General features: G+C 36.8%; 1 protein-coding gene across 2 annotated transcripts; it reads right to left on the bottom strand.

Annotated features, from left to right (window-relative positions):
* Positions 1 to 5,377: 5,377 nt before the first annotated feature.
* On the bottom strand, positions 5,378 to 8,759 carry LOC129567507 (uncharacterized). Of its 2 annotated transcripts, XM_055444472.1 has the most exons (5): positions 8,427 to 8,759; positions 7,000 to 7,181; positions 6,476 to 6,918; positions 6,236 to 6,400; positions 5,378 to 6,165 (listed from the first exon to the last, which is right to left on the bottom strand). In XM_055444472.1, the coding sequence occupies exons 2-5, from the start codon at positions 7,106 to 7,108 to the stop codon at positions 5,593 to 5,595; spliced, it is 1,290 nt and encodes a 429-aa protein (XP_055300447.1). In that variant the 5' UTR covers positions 7,109 to 7,181; positions 8,427 to 8,759; the 3' UTR covers positions 5,378 to 5,592. The 2 variants fall into 2 exon arrangements, with proteins under 2 accessions (XP_055300447.1, XP_055300446.1); XM_055444471.1 differs by having other exon boundaries at positions 6,476 to 7,181.
* Between the last annotated feature and the right edge of the window lie 12,704 nt (positions 8,760 to 21,463).

The raw sequence follows: 21,463 nt of genomic DNA, 5'->3' as shown, positions 1-21,463 counted from the left end.
ATTGATTATATGATTGCCGCCCAATTATCAACGGTATTTCAAATTTTCATTATCAAATTCGACGTGCGCTTCAAGGGAAAATGATCAAAAAGACTTCGAATGTTTTGCAGGAACCAATCGTGGACTATGTGCCTAATGTCCGCACTGTGAACGTGACCGAGAATTTGTTCACAAATATTTGTGTGTTACTAGTCAAAAAACCTCAAAATATTTCAAGCAAAAACTATTTATAAAACTTCATCGGCCGCAATCAGTACCATGTACACCAAGCAAGTTCTCGTTCATCGGTGCGATCTTCAGCACGTTTTTAACGACAACATTTTACTGCGTGGTGACATTTCCATGAAAAAGTGCCAAAACACATAATTACCAATTTGCCAGCGACATCAGCCGCTATATTTTAAAATAAATCCCGCCGTGTATTTATCTGGGTTCGTTGTTTCACTGGGAGTGAATTGAATGTTTACGGCGTTGGAGAAGCTAAGCTACTTCTAAATATGATGTATCCAACCAGTTTATTTTGACGTTCAAGTGTGAAATATCGAAACAGATTGATATCAACGTTTATTTACGAGTTTTGTACGAAAACTATACACATTATTTTTTTTTGTTCGTTCAAAACGAGAAAACACCACTTTAATTCATATTTTGTCTGACGTGATTGTTGCCATTATTTTAGATACGAATCCATAATCAACTTGACGTCAGTTGTAAAGGTTCTAGAACATGGAGAAAGCTATTCTTCAATATATTACAAATCCATATGCTCGAGATTTTGTTTACACTAACGCCCTGTTTATATTTGTTGGCATTTTTAAATGGTTTCAAGTTATTTATATGATTTTCGATATTAAGGTGTGTATTTGATTGGTGTAAAAATAGTTTTGTTTGAATTCACGGAAAGGTTAATGGAATTGGAAATTGTCACATTTTCATATGATTGTGTAGAAACGGGGTTCAATTTGACCAAATTCTTCTCATGTTTAAGGAACTAAGATTGATTTGAAAAATTTTATCAGAATTGGAATGGGAAATGATATAGAAAACATCATCAATAATATGATCAAACATCACCTATTACATTTAGGATAAAAATATAAGATGATATGTATTGTATTACGTCCGTCCATATATGGTATTCATTCCATTCGGAACTTGATGTTTTAAAATCAGTGTTGTTGTTATGGTTATTTTTTCGCTGAGAAAAATCGCATTGTCGCAGCCGCAGCGCTGATGTTTACCGAATGTAAACAAACTAGCAAACTCTGAGCAGTAAATACCATGCATGCGTCTATTTTTTACTGAACATTTTTTTTTATCCCAAAAATTAGAAGATGTATTCACTGAATACTATTCAGTAATCTTGTACTTTCACTAATTTAATAGACCGAACGAATTTAGGTATTAAAAACTAGAATCTACCAACATGTTTTTCATTCTTCGACCTTGATATTGTGCCTATCATATCATCATTTATTCAATCGGTTTATCGGCTGACAACGACTTTCCTTTTCATATTGACTTCTTCACACCCAGCATCATAAATTATGCGAAATGGAATCCATTATTAATTCAATTCAAACATCAAAATAAAGTTACAAAGAAAATCGTTTGATTTCAAAGCTAACCGATTTAAAAGGAATGATTAGCTCATTACGTTGCGTTCTTCACGTACGCCCAAAATATCGGTTACGGTTCACCCATGATTACCATATGAACAACCGTCAAAACAAAAGCCACACACGAAAAAAAGAAACGTTCAACCATCAACAAGTGTGCGCCGAATATTGGATAAATGCGCCGAATAAGAAGAAAGACGAACACGCGAGACAAAAAAAATATGTCGATTGCATGACATCTGTGTGGACCATGCGTGCCATTCATTACTCGGGAGTCTTGAATTTAATCTGATCAGGTGGTTGGTTTTTGCTGTTAGTAGCTGATGATTATGGGACACATCACACATTAGCTTGTATTGAATTTTGTAATTAATTTTTTGTTCGTCGTTGCTCGTTGTGTGTTACTTGTTGATTTCAATGCCAAACGATTAAATAATGTTAGATATACTTTCACACAATTTGATTTTCTCTTGGACTACGTGTGTGTGTGTGTGTTCGGTCTGCAATCATGGTTTCAAGTTCAAATGCACAAACAACCTCGCAGAATTCAAAGTGCGAATTTGAACTGTATTTTATGGGTTGTTAACATTTAAGTGAAAAGACAAAACATCAACGTGACTAAACACACATCACTGATAGTATCAGTAGTGTTATGTATCTGATACAGTAGCCCATGCTTCGGTCCACATACGGTTAAATGTAATTAAAACGCCGCACGATGATGAGCAGATTCCAAAGCAAATCACAGTATATTTATATTTATGGCCACCAAAAATGGATGCGACGAACAATAAAAATATCACTTCGGACACTGACTCTCTCGCGCGTGAGCGCTCGACGCCGTATTCAGACCGGGAAGCATCAATTAATGCTGCGTACGATCAGTCATCGACATTTATCCGGTGTATCGACAGCACATAATTTACTGTTAGTTTTGCTTAATTGCACGGGTGAACAACATAATTTTCGTTGACATTTCCATGCTCGACATTTCTACTTCGCGTCATTTCATTCTCCTTCCGAACTTGAAATTCAGCGAACAAAGTACTAAAAGCAACAAAAAAAGCTGAGTAAACAAATGTTACATTTAAAATCGGAGAAGCGTTTATTATTAGCTTGACAAATGAATTTATCAAAAGTATAAATCATATTGATCGATGGAGTCAATGTTTGCGGTGCTGGCCTTTGCACGTACATCAGTTTCGAATCGAGCATAAATTATCGGACTATTATTATTATTAGTCATAAGCCGATTCGTTGAACGCCAAAAACACTGAATTGAAAATGAAATCGCAAAGCGAGCGGTGAAAAATCACATTGCCGTGATGAAGACAGTTCTTCCGTAACCAGAGAATGTCTGTAAATAGATTTATTCAAATAAATGCAAATGGTGTGGTGGCGCACGAGTTTATGATTTTGACAAGATAAAAGACGCGTCCGCATACCTTTCATCATGGTATAGACAATGTTAATGAGTCGCAGCGGAAGGTATCATTCGAAATGGATTAGCTCTGCAGTAACTCACTATCAGTTCGCGGTTCAATGTCAATGTTTTAAACAGCGGCAGCAAATAAATTCAAATTGGATTGACCAGTAAAATATTTGTTATCAAATATAACGATGAAAATAACGCTAGATTTCATTAACATTATATCACTTCCGCTAATGAATTATTCATTTTGATTCCATTCGAATGACTTCGAGCTCGGCTCAAGCCAACTTCGAGTTTTGGATTACGTTTTTCTTTAGTTACGCCCATTAATCTTTAGATATTTTAAGCAAATGTATGTTCTTCAAAAACCGGCGTGAATGAAAACAGATAACAAAATCTGTTACGTCAATGTATTTTCATTGATGTTTTTTTGTCTATTATTTTTTTCGTGTTTATTGTTACAAAGCGAATGTCATTCGGTCGCTGATTATGTTTGTTCGGCGTTGACCGTTTTTCGCTAGATCAAAATTATTTTTACATTTTTCGATTTTACTCCGTAATCGCATCTATTTTTGGAGGTTATCATAGCGCTGGAAAAACTCCCGAATCCTTGACTGTCACCAATTCCTGATTAGGTATCATTCCATTTCGACCTTCTCCCGTACCTTTGCCCATTATTAATAATAGAAAGTGCGATTAGCTATCGCGTCAAGGTTTTCACTTTTGTTTCGATCAAATACGGTTTTAGTGATCGAAAAACAGTCGTTCATTCAAAGCTGTTATTTGAATTTGGTGGCTAAATTTTGGTCATTTTGCTCTTAACTTGGTTTAAATACTTGCATTTTTTCCAATTCTCGCAGCTATCGAAATCAAGAGAATTGTTCGCTTAACAATGGCATTTGGCATTAATTTCGCGAACCAAAAAACCCATGACAAAAGCCAATTAAGAAACAAGCTCAAACGCACAAGAAATAAGAGCAAAAGCACCAGGAACTGTACATAAAGTTTAATACCTCGTGAGTGATATTTGAAAATTGCGCTGGAATACATATATTCTACTGTTGTCATTTTGGCTCTGTTTTTCTGCCTCAGTTGTCGATTTATTTGTTAACAAAATCATTTAATACAGATTTTATTGTAGTATTCGAATAATTAAACGGCTCGAAGGTTAATTTATTAGTATTGTTATATATTTTAAATGCACGTCTCTCATCATTCGGCTGCATCTGTGATGTGCCCCCGTTAAAATGTCACCGTAGTCGTGAGCATGCAGAAGCATCAATAATAATACGTGCGTGAATGCGCACATTAAAACAGTTAGCATGATAATAAAAACCGTCAACTTTATTAGTTTCCTCGTGTTTATTCGTTACATTTTATTTTTTGTTCATCTGTCGTAAAACGTTTTTCTCTTCATTCTCTCGTTTTGTTGATCTTCTCTTTTACCGTCTTTCTCCAGTTCAAGTGTTTTTTTAAGAAAACATTCGTGATTTTTGCTTTATGTTTTTTTTTTTTGTGAGTGTGTGTTTTTTCCATTCTTACGCATCATTTTTTTTCCGAATGCTCCTTTTTCTGTGAGCAAATGTTTATTTACAGAAGAGATCATGTGTGTTATAGCGAGATAGCTAATGTCAACGCCCATAAGGCACGCGTCAAATTATGCATTTTTCTGATGGGAAACCAAAAAATTGCGCGCTTCTGAAAACTGGTGAAATGGAATGAATTGCATGTTCGGTGCTTCTTGTTAAAACATAATTTTCCGCTTGATGTATTCAAATGTTATTCTATTTGATTTACCATTTGTGTGTGTGCCACGCATTCGAATGCGTGTGATGAAGTGAGTGATGTTAGATGGTTGCTCCGATTTGCGACTGTTTGTAATCGCATCACTCAAAACCGCCACCACTCACAATTATATTAGGTGTCTGTTGACTTGAAACAATTGGGATTCGAAGTAAATTCACATTTGGCGGCGAACTCAAAACAGCAACACGTTTCAAAGATACACATGAACAGCAGCAGCTGAGAGAGAAAAAACACAGAGAGAATAACAACATGTAAAAGGAGTTTTAGACGTAGATCCCTTCGTAAATGCGGCTCAATCACGAGTCACGTGCGATAATTTCAATTGACAACACACTTTACTACGTTGCTGAAGCGCCGTTTGATGTTGGACTGTTAGATATTTTTCGCTCGCCCTCTCTCCCTCCCTCCGTTTGGGTTGCGAGTATGTTGTTCTTATTTAACGTATTATGAGCCTACGTAATGCCTTAGCAGAACAAAAAGGAAAAACGAACAAGTCGCAATTGAAAACGCAAATATCAAATGGATTTTCCGTTAGCTTACATTTGTTTATTGAATTTAAAGCAAAATATTTCGATTCATATAACACACATCGATTTGTTTCTTTTTTGCATTCTACTATTTTTCTTTTTTATTGTATTTTAAGTAGATTCACATAGTATTTGAAGAAAAAAATGTACTTTTCCTTGTTGTTTAACTGGAACATTTTGACCGAATAAATTCCCTGAATCAACTAAATTAGCTTTGTGTGTTTTGCTCGAGTTTTTTTGTTTGCATCAACTTCAAAAGAGTTCGATTGGACATAAGCGCCTTTTTCAATGTCTTGAAGTGATTGCGAATGTCCGCATCGTCGGCATTTACGTCAATCCGCGCATATTTTTCCTTCTCCAGTGATTCAATGTACGATTGAGCGTCAACCAGTTTGTATGTCAGCTGGTTAATTTCGTTATTTCGCATCGCTATTATCTCTTTCAAATGGCACACCTCATTTTGCGCTTCCATCAACTCTTCCGATGATTTGACTCTGGCGATTTCTTTCGAATTCTCTCGTTTCAACACTTCAATATCCAATTGCAACTGGGTGATTTTACTATTCTTTTCCAAAAATAGTTCAGCAAATGCATTGTCTTGAACGTCTTTCATGTTTTTCATGCGACGCTTGTACTGTTGTTCCGAAGTTGCAATCACCTCACTCAACTGAGCCAAAAGAACATGTATCTTATGTACATCGGTGTTATTTGTCACAGTGTCGTTAATGAAATTATCGATTTGCTTGAGCAAACGTTGCGTCGGGTCATACGGCAAAGGACTCTGCGATGAAAAAAAAAACACTTTTCAAATCAAATGGAATAACAACCAGACTTTTTTCACTTGAAATTACCTCGCATGCTGTAGAAAAATCGCTGTCATTTGATTCAATGCTTTCATTACTATCACGTGCGCTGACAAAATCACCAATTTTTGAGGAATCACCAATATGTTTACCTTTACTGCTCGACTTGACGCTTAGATTTTCCAGAGACAAATCCAAATTTTCGATCAATTCCTAATGGAATATTTCGAAATATTTTTAATTTTTTTTTCTTTCCGAAAAAATGATTGAATGAATTGAGAGACTTACTGAAACTTTTTTGAACGGTGAACCGAGATCGTCGATGGATTCCGATCGATAGACATTTTTCAATGGCGATTCAATCGGTTCGGTGCCTTTGTCCTTATATTGTTCATCCCGTTTAACAACCGACTCTTTGGCTCTTGGTGAAGTTGGAATATCATTCGATATTTTCGGCTGTTCTAAATATCGCTGAACATGAGTTCGAGACACTCTTTCAGCAAGCACTTTCGTATCACTTGGTGAACGTTTAATTTTCTTTGTATTCTCTGCCTTTGGTGGTGATGCCGGTAATTTTGTTGGAGATGATGCACGTGATGTTGATTGTGACGCTGGCCGAGATGATGAGGACGGAGACGAAGTTGTTGTGGCCTTTTTCCAATGGAAAATACCTTTTTTCTCGATATTCACTGGCGAACTCATTTTGTGTTTAGTCTTTCGAAAATTACAAACTGATGCAAACTAAAGTTAAAATCGTGTCAAACTGAAGGGTAAGAACGACTTGATTGAAAAACAGAATTCGAAAACGCTACTTGGATTCAAAAGGCAAAAGAAACGTTGGCTGCTCCATGTATGATTCCGACACGCGTTCCATCTTTTGAAAGTGAGCGGAACTCTTGGTGTTTCCTCGTAAAACTCCATTCAATTCTAATTTTCAATGGTATTGATTGAAATCAAACAGCAAAACGTGAAATTCTCTTAAGGCAAATTGTTTCTGGAAATAATTTTTCTTTTTATTTGTTTTCTTTTATGCATGAAAAAAATCTTTTGTCGAAAAGTTATGTTATTTTTGCAATAAAAAGAATGAAAAATTGATTTCTCTTTTTTATTGTATTTAAGTAGATTCACATAGTATTTGAAGAAAAAGAAGAGCAGAATTTGAAGAGCAGACCAAAAAAATTGAATGAAAAACATCGAAAATGGTATTGAAATTTGAGGGATTGATTGTCTATAAAAAATGATGTAAAATATCCCGCCCATGTATCCGCATCCGTGTGATGCGACAGCGAGCGATTTGACTGGCAATTCCTGTGTCAAAGGCCAAAAGTTGTGTGTCTATTCGGTGCTCGTAATCATTTATTACACTGCATTTCTTATTCAAATACAGATAATAATGTAACATTGAAGGCTGAATGGAATATGCGAGAGCATTTTACGTACACGCTCACATACGTGGACACATATGGTGCGAGTGAGCAGAGTGAGAGAGAAACACACACACACACACCGTGTAAACACATTAGGAGTGAATGGTGCAACACTTTATTATACACATTATGAATTAATGTTTACGTGCTGAATTCAGATAATGTCAACAGAAAAGATGACAACATATCGGCATGAATTGACAGCGTCGAATATGCTTGCATCGAACAATGAGTTGTTGGCAACACACAATACCACGTATGTCTATTGAGATTGGTGATGGTGATGCTGTTGCTGCAGCGATTCATTTCAGCCTCTCATCCGGAGCTTCAAAGTTTATATTGTATGGCGAAATGGTTATGCCAAAATGATAAATAAAGTTAACTGTTTAACGCCCCATACACAGATGCTCGCTTCAATTCACTCCATGTCGAAGCAAATCATATTTTTGTCATATTAATGTCCTGATTGTTTTTTTTTCTTTCGCCTTTTTTTTCTCCGTAATGATGTATTACCATAGACACATCGCATTCGACAGTTTTTTTTCCTCGTTGTTGTTGTTCAGCAAACGAGTCAAATTTATTTTTAAAAAAAATATCGGTGCAGTTTCATTATTTCTGTTTAATTTACACTGATGGCGCACCTTTTTTTTGCTCTGTGTGTTCATTTGCGTGTACTTTGTGGAAGTATGCTCAACATTTTTATGAGTTTGGATCATTATTTCACATACAATTGTAATCCTATAAACAGATTCTGACTGATATTTACAATTACGCCGTGGAATGCTGAATAAATTAAACAGTGAATCACCCACCGAAAAAATCTTTTACTGAAAAAGAGTTGAATCCATCCGATCCATTGATATAGAGGAGCAGCAGCAACAACAACAAAAATTCAACAAAATAAATTCATTCATTTGAAAACACAATTTTTTGAAATAAAATTTTAATTAAACTTGATCAAAAATAACGCATGCCCGCAATAAATGGTTTTAGTTTCGTTAATTTTTTTATTTGACACGTAATTACGGGGTGATACTACTGCATTTGCATGTTGACGTAACAAATCAAGTGTCTTAGTACAAAAACACTTTAGGATTTTCAATATTTTTTCACTAATTCCGCTTAAAATTGCGGCCATTGGGATTATGATCGGCTGAAAATAATTATTTTCATGTCATTCGAAAATAAATTCAAATCATCGATGATTTAATGACTTTTGTGTTTGGCTATTCATTGGGTAATTATATACCAAAGGAGAGTTATTCGAAATGACAAAAACAAATCTTTGTCACATTTTTTTTTCGTTGGACACAAAACAACGCCTTATGAAGAAAAAGTGCATGTATGAAAACATCTGAAATAAAAAACGGGAAACTGAAAAGAGATCATGGACAAGGTTAAAGTGAAATACGGGAGAGGAAAAAACCATGAAGATAAATTGACTTGCCATCTGAAAATAGTCGAGGGATAGTGGCAACGACCATTTGTTTGAATGCGAAGAATGAAAAGGATAGCCGAAGTTTGGCAAATGTTTTGATGATAATAACAAAATGAGTTGACAATAAATTCCGTTTTGTTTGCACAAAGCCTATAGAATCATTATTCCACAGTCACCACAATACAACACAAACAATAACTGACGAACATATTTGGCAGAGAGAGTGCGTTCGATTTGTGAAATGTTTTGAAAGTCACAACACACACACACACACACACAGTACATGTGCAATTGTTAAAGCGGTTAAAATAAATAATCATAAATTACAGAAAAAGAAAGATAGAAAAAAAGTAACGTTTCACCCTCAGTTTTTTTTTCTCTCTCAGTGTATTTTTCATGATGAATTGCAAGCGTCTGGCTGTATATAGTTTCAAATTTGTGTTCTGTTTTTCTAGCATTAATTTTGTTCTCTCACTCTCAAAAACTCACAGCCAAAGAAAGACAAGGTCGTAATGTGCTCTTTTTCTATTCTTATTCCTTGATTATGTAAATATGGGTTTGATCATTATAACTGCTGAACATTTTAAATTATTAAAATGGGGTGCATGCGAATGAAATGACGGAGTGTGTGTGTGCATCACACCACTCTTTCACGTGAGGTGATGGCCCCATTACAACAGATACTTTATGTATTTTCTTTGATTTGTTTCAAGTTTTTGTGCCTTTCATCTCTGTCTCCCTCTCTCTAGCTCTCTCTTTCTTCCTGTCGATCTTTCACTCTCTTTCTCGCTCGCTCGCTCACTCACGCTGCAAAACGAGACCAAAAACAAAAACAACGCTTGAACTCGAATTGTTTGCCCCCATTTTGGAAAATGGAAATGCGAATCGCGAAAAACTTTTACAGCAATAGCTCATTCTTCATCATTTTAACGATAATTTTTCGAAGGTCTCGAGCTTTATTTTTGATATAGCGCAGTAGACGAAAAGTACACAATTTCCATACAAATTATGTGTGAACTTAACAGGAAAAAGTCTCGTTTCGAATTCGGGCACTTTGCTGTGCGCGAGTTGCACACAAAACATCAACAATGTAAATGTAGCGTAAAATATTCAAAATGTAAATTTATTACATTTTCTTGAATTACAGCATATTATTCATTATGACAGGCATGAGTTTTTTTCGTTCGCTTTCTTCTTCTTCTTCCTCAGTGCGGGTACGTTGCGAACGTTCCCCAAAAGCACATACATACACAATTGCTTACGTCCATTTTGTTTGCAACTAATTTACAATGCATATTCAGCGTGGCTCTAAATCATTTTGCTGCTGGCAACTTTGCCGAAACTTTTCCATTCCGCCGGAGGAATTTCAATGCAATCGCAAACAAACAACAACAGCACGATTCTTTGAAATGTTTGAACATTTTAATTATTATCCAATGCTGGTGAAAACACTAAGGGAAGAAATCGTTGTTTAGAACTTTATGGAAAAAATCGAAAGAAAATAAGAAAAAGAAGGCACGTGTACTCATCAAAACAAAATGAAAGTACAAAAAAAAATGTAATAAAATCAAATCAGTTCAGCGTCATTACAAAACTGTCGGCCGCTTTTAACTACAATTTCTTCTATGACCGAATGGCTTAGTAATTGCTTTGTAATCACCAACGGCGCCGATAACAAACATCGATTGAATTAATCGAACGATTTTGATGCGTTTAGGTTTTTGTTGCTCAAAGTGGAGCAATTAATATCAGTTTGCCGTCAAAGACCAGGAAGTGTAATTTGATTGTTTCATCAATGCGACGAGTAAAAACTTGCCGTTCGAAAAAAATAATGTTACATATCGATGTCAGAGAGTTGGAGAGTGCGGAAAAAGAGAGAGAGAGAGTGTGTGTGTGTATTAAGCGAGATTACCATTTGAGCTCAACGAGGATTACAAATTGAATTGTTATTCGGTTGATTAGGAAGCAAGTGATGAGCGTTTCGTCTACACATACATACAGTCACAAGCACACATGTGCGCGTTTGATGTTTGCACAACCAAATTTAATTTTAACAAATAACCAATTTTGATAAAACTTTTGCTGCAGATTTGTCGGCTGCTAAACAATCCATATATGCCAATACGATGCGAGAGATGTGCAATATCATGATGAATTTCATCAGTGCTGGATTTCGGTAGGTAAACATTGTTTACTAAACACTAAACATATATATATATATATATATATGTGTGTGTGTGTGTGTATCGGGAATGGAATTTCCAAATGAACTGTACTACTTGCTCTATATAGAAAAAGCAATTCGTTTACGTTTTAGTACCTTTCGCACTTTCGCTTTTTTGGGCTTAGCATAATGTGCACACGTGCGATTAGATTCCATTTCGTAGCGCCAGATCTACATGGGGATGTGTATGTGTATGTATTTCCATTCATATTTATTATTTAATTTTACAAATTGGCCAGTAATGCTCGTCAGCAAGTAATTTAATTTGATGCGATTTGCCGTGTGTGTATGTTTGTGTGGGAACTATCCACTTTTACCGTGGATCAATCAAGTCATTGAATTCCGTTTTTTTCATGATTTGCCTTTCTTTCGGTGTTCCTTACGCCAATTGAGCTGTCTGCGGCTCAAATCTTTTTTTTTCTTCTCGGCTACACACGATGAAAACAAAATATCATCAGCGCCAAGCCATTTCTAATCTGATTCCTTGAGCCAACATAAGCTCAAAATATTCCGCCAATGGCTTAATATTACGTACACAAACACATACAGCCGTACACCTTACAAACGCACTCATCATCATCATCTTACAAATAAATATTGTTGCACAATGTTGTTTACACGCACAACTTGCTATCGTCGCCTTCATCGTTGTTTGTTTTGTTTATTTTTTGTGTGAATTTTGGGATTGGCTTTCATTGCCGATGCCAATTTCGTTGTTGCTTCCTTTTTCGTCTCCACTTTTTTCTCTTTATCCGTCTTCAATCGCCATCTTCATAGAATTTATAACTGAAATCCTCCCAAGAAAAAATAAAATAACAAAATTGGATAAAAGGGTGCCCTGGATCAAAATAAAGGAACCAGAAAAAAACCAACATGAAATGAAACATTTGATGAGAGTGCTAGTTAGTCAAACCGCTAGATTTAGTTACATCGCACCCACATCGATATGTGCGATTTTACATTTCAGTTTCCATCTCTGGGTTGTTCATTCATTCGTCCAATGTGCGTTGTTGTTTCTTCGCTCATCTCTTGTACTTTTTCTACTTCTTAGGTTAGATTGTGTGTCGTGGTCTTTTGCCGTTGAATCGTCCGGTTACCATTCAAATCTCACATAAGTACTTATTATTACGTTTTTCCAACTTCTTTACCAAAGCAATAAATTCCGGTATGTTTCCGTCGTTTTCGTTTGCATTGTTGTTTTTTTGTCTCTTTATTTCGATGATGGTTTTTTGTGTCCTTATTCAATGCGCTTTTTTCTTCTTCCTCTTTCGATTTTCCATCTGTTTGTTAGTTTTCGTGTATTTTCTACTCTATTTTGCTGCCAACGAAAAACACACATTTTCTCAATAGATTCTCATATGCGTGCACCATTCGTGTTTTCCAACCGTAATCACAGAGAAGCAGTAGTAGCAGCAGCGACGGCAACAGCATCAACCAAACCAAAAGCAGAATAGTACTTAATATCAGCTTATTTTGGTCTCATTCATTCCGACTGGTTCAATCCACGGAACAAGCTACTTTTACACAGGGTGTAACTATAGCAACAGTTTTGGCTCCGTTCTGTGTTCTGTACCAGCCACATATTATTAACTCACTGATTACGGTCTTAAACACATTCGAATCGGTCTGTATCTCTCTGTGTGTGAATGTATGCGTGTGAGTGTGTGTATGCCTGTGACTCTATTGATCCGAGCAGTTCTGTTTGGTTGCCACTGATGCTGCTGCTGCTGCTGGAGCGCTGGATGGAAATGTATGCGTTTGCATGCGATAAACATACAAAAATGTACAACAAAACAGAGGGCAATTCGTGCAATGTGTGCGTGCCATGGAATGATTTGATTTACACCGCCCATATAAATTATATATAAATCGTTGAGTGTATCAGTGTATTAGAGAGAGACACAAAAGGAGCAAAAAAAGGAAACGGGTAAAATCTCGTGCAGCAACACCACGATATTCGCATGGATACGAACAACGGCAACAGAGCAGCACACCAAAGGGAAAGCGCACACACAATACCCGGAGTGGATGGAATGAATGTTTTGGAGAAGAGGAAAAAAACACACGATTGCGAGAGAAAGAGCATGGAAAAAATGATTCACTAACAAAAACCCGTCAACATTGTAGGCGTGACTAAGTGGAAATAACGAAAAAACCTTCCGACTCTCGGGCTGCCGTTGCTGCTGATGCTTCTGCTGCTGGTGTTGTTGGTTTGCGAGACTTGATTTCGTTTCTCTTCATAAATCGTAGATTTTTCCGTGATCCTTTTGTTTCGCACACATTCCCATTTCGATTGATTTCCATACGAATATCACGCACATCGTTCGCAAAAAAAGCTTTGTTCGATTATGCATTTCGCTCACATTCGTCGACTCAATTTCAAAAAGTTGTTCAAAAATGAAATCCACTCTTTTTTCCGATTTGTTGAAGACAAAAAAGCGACGTGTGTGCGTGCCTGTGTTTATAAAAAACTGTGCGAAATATGAATTAAAATGCGAAAGCTAACAATGGAAAAAGATCGTTTCATCGAGCAATTCGAGATGCTCCCATATTTATTCAGCATTGAATGAAATTCCCGTTTACACACTTGACGACATGCCTTTCTCTCTCTCTCTCTCTCTCTCTCTCTCCATCGATTTTTTCTGCTCCGGAATCTTTATAGACTAACGCATTTGGTTGAAATCTCGTGGCATTTCGATTTAAATCCAGCTCGAATAAATTTTGACGCAACAAAATGTGTGTTACAATGCGCGCTGGATTTGTTGGCACGTTAGAGATATTGAGGCGAAATAGAGTGACTGAGTGAGCGAAAATTTATACGTGAGACCTTGATCCAAACGGATAAAATGCGAACAAACTACCGAATCTAATCAATTAGATTAGATTTTTATCCGGTGACCGAGAGCGAGAGCGAGAGAGAGCAAGAGCGATGGAGAGAGAAAGTGAGTGACAAAGAAAATGTCGAATCAAGTAACAAATCCTCTTCTTCATAGTAACGGATATCAAATGCTAAAAACTACATCAATACAAAATGTCACACGGTCAATTCAAATTGCCGCCCCGATCGATTCCATTTAAATTATATTCGGAAAAGTCGAATGAAAAAGTTTGTTGCGTTGGCTCTGCATATCTGACCGGTTGCGGGTATGTTTTTTTGTGTTTCTTGTTCACCTCAATTTTTATATATCTTTGGCTCGTGTCTGTGAAATCGCATCCATCAAACACATCGTTATCAAGGTCGTCATGAAGCTTAGGTAAATGCCACTTCTTCCACTGCCACCATTAGAAATGGCGATGGACGAGAATGAGATGCAAACAAAATCAAACGATGATTTTGCTGCCAGCAAAAAGACTTTACCAATGTTATGGTCACAAGTTTTCTCGTGTACACGGTACTCAGCTTTTCTCTTACTCTCTCTCTCTCTCTCTCTCTCTCTCTCTCTCTCTCTCTCTCTCTTTCGAAATATGTGCACAGAAGGAAGTGGCGCAACAACGCGAACACAACGTCGTTTCCATTAGTTGGCAAAATCGATAGCGCATCAGGTGATTTTAAATCCATTGCAAGCGTCTTTTTTCCTCTACCAATCAGTGCTATTTGTGTAGTTCAAAAATCCTCATCAGGATACTTTTCCACTCTGATTGCCGGCGCAACCTTTTTTTTCACTTCTATTTTTAATGTGTCGATTATTGAGTAACTGGCATTGAACTTATTCTAAAAAAAGATAAGAACACTCGATTCGCCAGTTCGAAGGGCGTGCTTGCGGAGGGAGATGAAAAAAAGATTCCGTTTTGAAAATGACAGTAGCCAAATTAAAACGTAAGCTTCTGGATTTTCGCTCAATGCATTGTGATCGCTAGTTGTGGATTAAGTGGCTAAATCATTTTTAATCTGTTTGCAAAGATTTAATTAGCTTTTTTTCGGGGTTGGAAGTTTTATGCAAAATAAAGTTAGATTAAAATAGATTGAATTCTCTTTATCGCCAGCAGAAAAAACGGTTGAATTTTGAAAAGTTTTAATCCTTTTCGAATATGAAAATCAGCTGATTCCGACCAAAATGTCGATCAATTTGCCAACGATTTTCTTCATAAAAAGTCAAAGATATCTTCTCAAAGAATATTTTCTTCATGAGAAAATCACGATTCATCCGATGGTCGTCATTCACCCGATACTTGTCTCCAATTAGATAGTTGATATCATAAATGAGCTCGTGAATGGTAGATAAATGTGGTAACATTGTATCGAATGCGAAGGATGATTGCGAAATAATTGAGAGGAGCACAAGTTCGTGAGCACTCGAAATGGTGTAAAAATTGACAGCAATAACGGATCTAATAAAAAATCAATGATGATTCGATTGGCCGTTGTGGACGAGAAAATGAATTGAAAATATTTCGGCAAAATGCGATGAACCCAAAAAAACTCAGAAAACGTGTAAAACGAGGGCAACCACAACTTCCAAATGACAAGAGCCAACACCGAAAACAAAGTAAAATATAAAAACCAAACCCAAAACATTCTATGAATAAATAAATCGCATATCAAATAAAAAAAGAAGCAACAACTCGAATGGGCTGTCGTGTTCGATGCGTTCGCCATAATTCCATTTCGAAGTCAGAAAATTTCATCCACCATAAAATAACTGTAGCACGAAAAAGGACTCAAAAGACCGAATAAATAAATTGGTGTATAATTTTGTGTGTGTGTGTGTGGCTCATGTGTACGTATTTACGACTGCCAAAAAATTGTGATGTGGCAAAAGGGAAAGCGGAGAAGAGGCGAGAGAAAAAAAATCAGCATTTTATTTATGATGAAAGATGTGCGTTCACTCCGACTCCGTAGAGAGAAAATACGATGCGTATGTGAATGCAATAATAATGCTGGCGTAGCAAGAAAAATGTGGCCAGCGCAAATGGGCAAAATGAAGAGAAAGAAAGAAAGAAAGTCAAATAAAAATGCGGAGCGGACAAGAAGGAAAAAAAAGAAAGCATAAACGACAGCGTCTGACAAATCACATCTATCGCATGTTATTTTTGGATGACGAGTGCGTGCCCCGTGCTTCATTTCGTCAATGTGCTCTCATTCGTCGTTGACGATCGATCGATACCAAAATGCTAAGCAAACAAAACTAAAATGTATATATATATATATGACTTTGGCTGCGAACAAGGATGCAGCTATAATTTATAATGTTCACAATCATATATATGCTGTCACCGCGTCACTGCCGCCACTTTATATGAAAAAAATACGAAATGGCAAATAGCAATATATATATATTTGGCTGTTTAAAATTTTAAGAAGGTTCATCTGTCCATTTCGGAATCAGAATATGTTGTTGCCATTCGCTCTCCGCATGGAAGCATTCGCACACATTCAAGTTCATAACAATTGTTGGCGCGTAGCAAAAACTTACTTTCGCATTCGGTTGATTATTCGTTTCGCATACGCTCAAAAGCAGCAATCGCATTTTAATATATGTATATATTTTCTGCATGTGTCTCTCCATCTTTCTATCTCTCATCATTGTTGTTTGTGCGCCCAGTTCGCATATAACTCTCCAACTTTCAAGTTGGCTCATGTGTTGTGAATACGCTTATGGATCAAGCATCGTGCTTCAAACGCGAAGCAAAATGTTCGAATATACTCATACAAAGTGGATGAAATCACGTCGTGCGTTTGTTCGTTTCATTTTCTTTCATTTTCCCTGTTGTTTGCCGGCACCAAATATCAAACATTCTTCTTGAAGAGCCTGATGAGAGAGAGGACGAGAAAGGGGAAAGGAAACGAAGCGCACCATACACGACCAACATATGTATGTGCATGGTTTGTAGCTTTATAAAATATATTTGATTTGACATTCATATGGGAATATGGTAACCAGCCAACAAACAAAAACTACCCGCCGAACGTGTCTTTGCCATTTTGCCAATGCAAAGCAGAAAAAAAACAGAAACACGAAACGAAATAGATCCAATTTTGTTTGGGAAACATGCATGAAATTTTCAAGCGGCAAAATGGAACGAGTGAACGAGCCAAGATTGAAGGCGCTCACCAGAGCAATGAACAAAAAAAGAAACACAGTACAAAATGTAATATATTGCGTATATGTGACCATATGTAGATAGAAACCAAACCGAATCGTCAAACAAAAAAACAACAACACACACTCACACAAGACTCGAAAGAACGAACCGAATGTCGAGAAAGACGAACGAAAAAAATATACAGTCGTTTTTGTATGTATGTGCTGCATAAAGTTATATATTATAAATAAAATCCGAAGAAGAGGCAGAGATTTACTTAATTTATATAAAATAGACTGAGAGAGCTTACAATATCCAGTAAAAGTGAATTTTCTAATATTGAGTTATTTTTCCTTTTAAACTTACACCCAACCTCTATAACGCCCATAAAGTAGCATTCACATGCAAACATACGTACACATACACGAACGCAACACGCACCAGCACTACTGCAACGTAGCTCGCACAGGCTTGTGATTCTGTGTGTCGAACGAGTGAAAAGGACAACCATATATCACACGAACCAAGTACTAGAGCCTTATCAAATGGGTAGCGATGTGTTGACGCTAGTTGGTTTTTTATTTTCCATATGGACCAAGCGAAACGGCAATAAAAACACCAAATACACTGTTCCGACGGGTTGGAAAGAGAGAGTAACAAGAACACATTCAAATGGGAGTGGTAAAAACGAACAAAACAACGGCGGTTTGCATTTATTTTCGTTTCGTTTCATTTCGTTTTGCATGTATGTGTGTATGTGCGCTTATTTTGTCAGTTCCAGAGCTCGAACGACAGAAGCGAAAAGAACAGAAAAACACATACACCATATTGTATATCTCGCTAGAGCGAACAAAAAAACAAAAACGAAGCAGAAAAAAACACCGAATGAGGCAAGAAAAAAAACGAGAAAGAGAACATACTCAAAATTAATATATATTTTGTGAATGCGTTGCGATAGTAATATAAAATACACTGAAATCCAGATCGAATTATCCAGTGTGTGGCGTACGCTTTCAGCTTCAGCGTTGCTGTAAAGTGAATTTATCCAACAGCTCTTTCTCTCAGTTGTTGTTCTCGTTCGTTCGATGGTTGCTGTTGTTGGTTTTTTTTTTGTTTTAGTTCTCTCTCTCTCTCTCTGTCCCTCTCTCTCTTCCTCTCTCTGTCGTTCGTTTCATTTTCCTTTATTTCGTCGTGTCAATTTTATTTTATGCACAAAAACAGCAATACACATTGAAATAAATATAAATCCAATTTTATTTTCTCCATATTTACTGTATGCACTGTCTTTCTCTCTCTCTCGCTCGCTCTCTGCTCTCGGTGAAAATGCTTTTTATTTGGATGCTTGTTTTTCGTCAGGCGTTCGTTGTTGTGTTGGCGATGTGATGCGATGCAGATGCCATGAGAATATTGAAAAAGACAGAAGAAAGAGGCAGAGAATGAATTTCGGTGGCGTTGACTGTCACGAGATACCATGCTTAATTAGAAATCTGTAATTGAATTGAAATATACAAAGCCACGAAAAATTGCGATCTCCCTGCTACTACTGTCTTGTCATCACTTTGCTGTTGGTTTATTTGTTTTTTTTTCTTCGGTCCCACTGCACCATTGGCACATTGATCCACGACTTTAGTTCTCTCCGTAATGCGGTCGCAGTTCATTTTGTTTTCGCAATTTTGCGTAACGCGTACTTTTTAAAAGCAATTCGCATGTTTTTTTCCTCCTCCTTCTTCTTCTTCATTCTTCGTCGTTGGTCGTTAATGTTGTTGTTCCTGCTGGTGTCTTAGTCGTCATGAAAGTACCAAATTGTTTGGCCGTGAGATAAAACACGAGGAAATAGATAAAGATTTGAATGAGTAAGGAAAAAAAAGACACAGCCGGGACAGTGTCGACAGAAAACAGCTTCAATTCGATGTTTTAACCTGATTAAATTGTGCGCGGCTCTTATCTTTTATGAATGTCACATTTTGTTATCATCCAGCAAACAAGATAGATTTTTATTTTTTACCTCTTCGTCAACGGTTATACATAGGGCATGGCTGGAGCGAACGACAGAGACAGAGCGAGTTGATGAGTCGGTGTGTGTGTGTACTATATAGCAGTGAATGAGAATCACAACAGATAAGCATCCCGATTTCCATTTACTATTCAGTGAAGATGATACCGAAAATAAAGTGGAACCACATAAACCAACAGCACAATGAATCTCATCCAGTGCTACTTCTCTTTCTATCACTCTCTCTGTCGTTCTTCATTCATTACGTCTATATGGCTTTCTCTCTCTCCCTTTTTCGCACTCTTGGTGTGTGCACGTAAAAATTGATTCACAAACATAATTTAAATAAATTTGTTTTTCTTATTTGAGCTCATCGCTCCGAACGCTTCACCGAAAAATTACGTGTGTACTTTTATTTTTCTCATTTGTTTTATGTTTACGGCCAATATCGTCTCCCAATGCTTTCTCTCTCGCTCGCTCGCTCTGTTTTCATTTTTTGCGCATTTTGCTATTTTTTCTTGGCTGGTTATGGCGGCTGCTGGTGCTACTGCTGTTCGTTACGTTTTCTCTTCGCTATTCTTTCTTGTTCGTTCGTTTCGTTTGTTGTTATCTTAAATTTATGTGTGCATCTTATTTTGAGATAAGCTCCGCAAAACTAATAGCAAAGAGCGCACATTGCTGAAGGTAATGCGATAAACCAATTGAATATTTGAAAAAAAGAAAGAGAAAGAACTAATGTGTTCTCTTCGTCGATGGAATAACAAAACAAAGTACTGGAGAAGAAAAAAAATGAGCCAGAAACGGGAATTTTCAAAGTAAACTTCTTCCTTCCGTCGACCGGCAAAATAATTGCAATTTTATCGGAGTGAAACGACTCAAGTTGCGCTGGATGATCGGAAGCTAGTTTAATTACAAAATCATGGAAATTTTAATTATTAATTTATGCATGCATCGCAAAAGTGCTCTTCCGATTACGTGAAAATTTATGCACATACGCGCAAAACCATTTACATATCGATCAAGTGGTAATTGCAGTTGGAAAAAGCACCCGCAGCAGGAGCAGCAGTAGCAACAGTGGTGGGAAAGCTTCATCTTGCTTTTGTCCTTGCCAATCCACTGCGGCCATTATCATTTGTTGTTTCTTTGCCCGTTCTGCTTTTTCCGCGTTTCAATATTCCAGCCAAAGTATTTGAAGCGTTCGGTCGGTCGGTTCTATCGTTTTCGAAGAAAAACTAGTCCATAAACCAAAATGAAATGCACACAACAAACAAATGGCGATAAGCAGCACTCCATTCCCTTGATTCTATAGGGGCTTGAGTGAGACGGAGAGCGAGAGCAGTTCCTTTGGCAGTGCTTTTCTTGCAATATGGTGAAACTGAAGAAGATTATTCGCTATCAACTTGTGTTAGTGCACTCAAACGGAATAAAATATATTTTCTTCCTCTCGCTATTTCGGTGTGATCATCGGAAATCGGATACTTCAGCACTACACATGCGCTTCAATCTACTCTTGTTATTAGTTTCCATTTAATTTCTCGCTCAGTGTGTTTCTTCATCGCATCTTTTCCACATTCTACTGTTGCTTTTGTTTCATTTCTCGTCGCCATTCAACGAACAAGCAAAATAAGAAAACGATTTGAGTATTTAATGTCGCATACAAATGAAGCTTTAGCTGGGAAGAGGAAAAAACAATAAATGGAAAGGCAACAGCAAATGAATGAAGAGGATGAAATCAAGCGGCATGGATGGATGAAAACGGGGAAAATATCATTTAGTTCAATGAAAAAATCCAAAAGAAAATACACTTCAAATTTGACTTTATTTTTTTGCAACACGAAAAAATCGTCTGTGCATCTAAAACACAGTGTTGTGTTCCAGTAATCAGAACTCAAGAGAGACGACCCGAAAACAAGGACGATAGATCGAAAAATTGCCAAGCGAAAAAGAAAATAGCAACGAGAGTTGAAATACAAATGAATTTTCGCTGTCAACGAAGACAACGACAAAAACAAACAACAACAAAATGATGCCAATGTTAGAAAAAGCTACTGCTACTGCTACATAATACACATCCATTTCGTTTGCCGTATCACTTTTATTAGACATTATTTTAATATTATTTAAAGATAGAGTGAGTTGAGCAGAAAGAGAGGGACCCATGCTCGGAATT

Source organism: Sitodiplosis mosellana, unplaced genomic scaffold, assembly GCF_009176505.1.
Source record: "Sitodiplosis mosellana isolate CC-2019 unplaced genomic scaffold, AAFC_SMos_1.0 Smas_scaffold_11, whole genome shotgun sequence".
NCBI lineage: Eukaryota > Metazoa > Arthropoda > Insecta > Diptera > Cecidomyiidae > Sitodiplosis > Sitodiplosis mosellana.
Note: the sequence above shows the minus strand (reverse complement) of the source record. Positions and strands in the feature narration are given on the sequence as shown.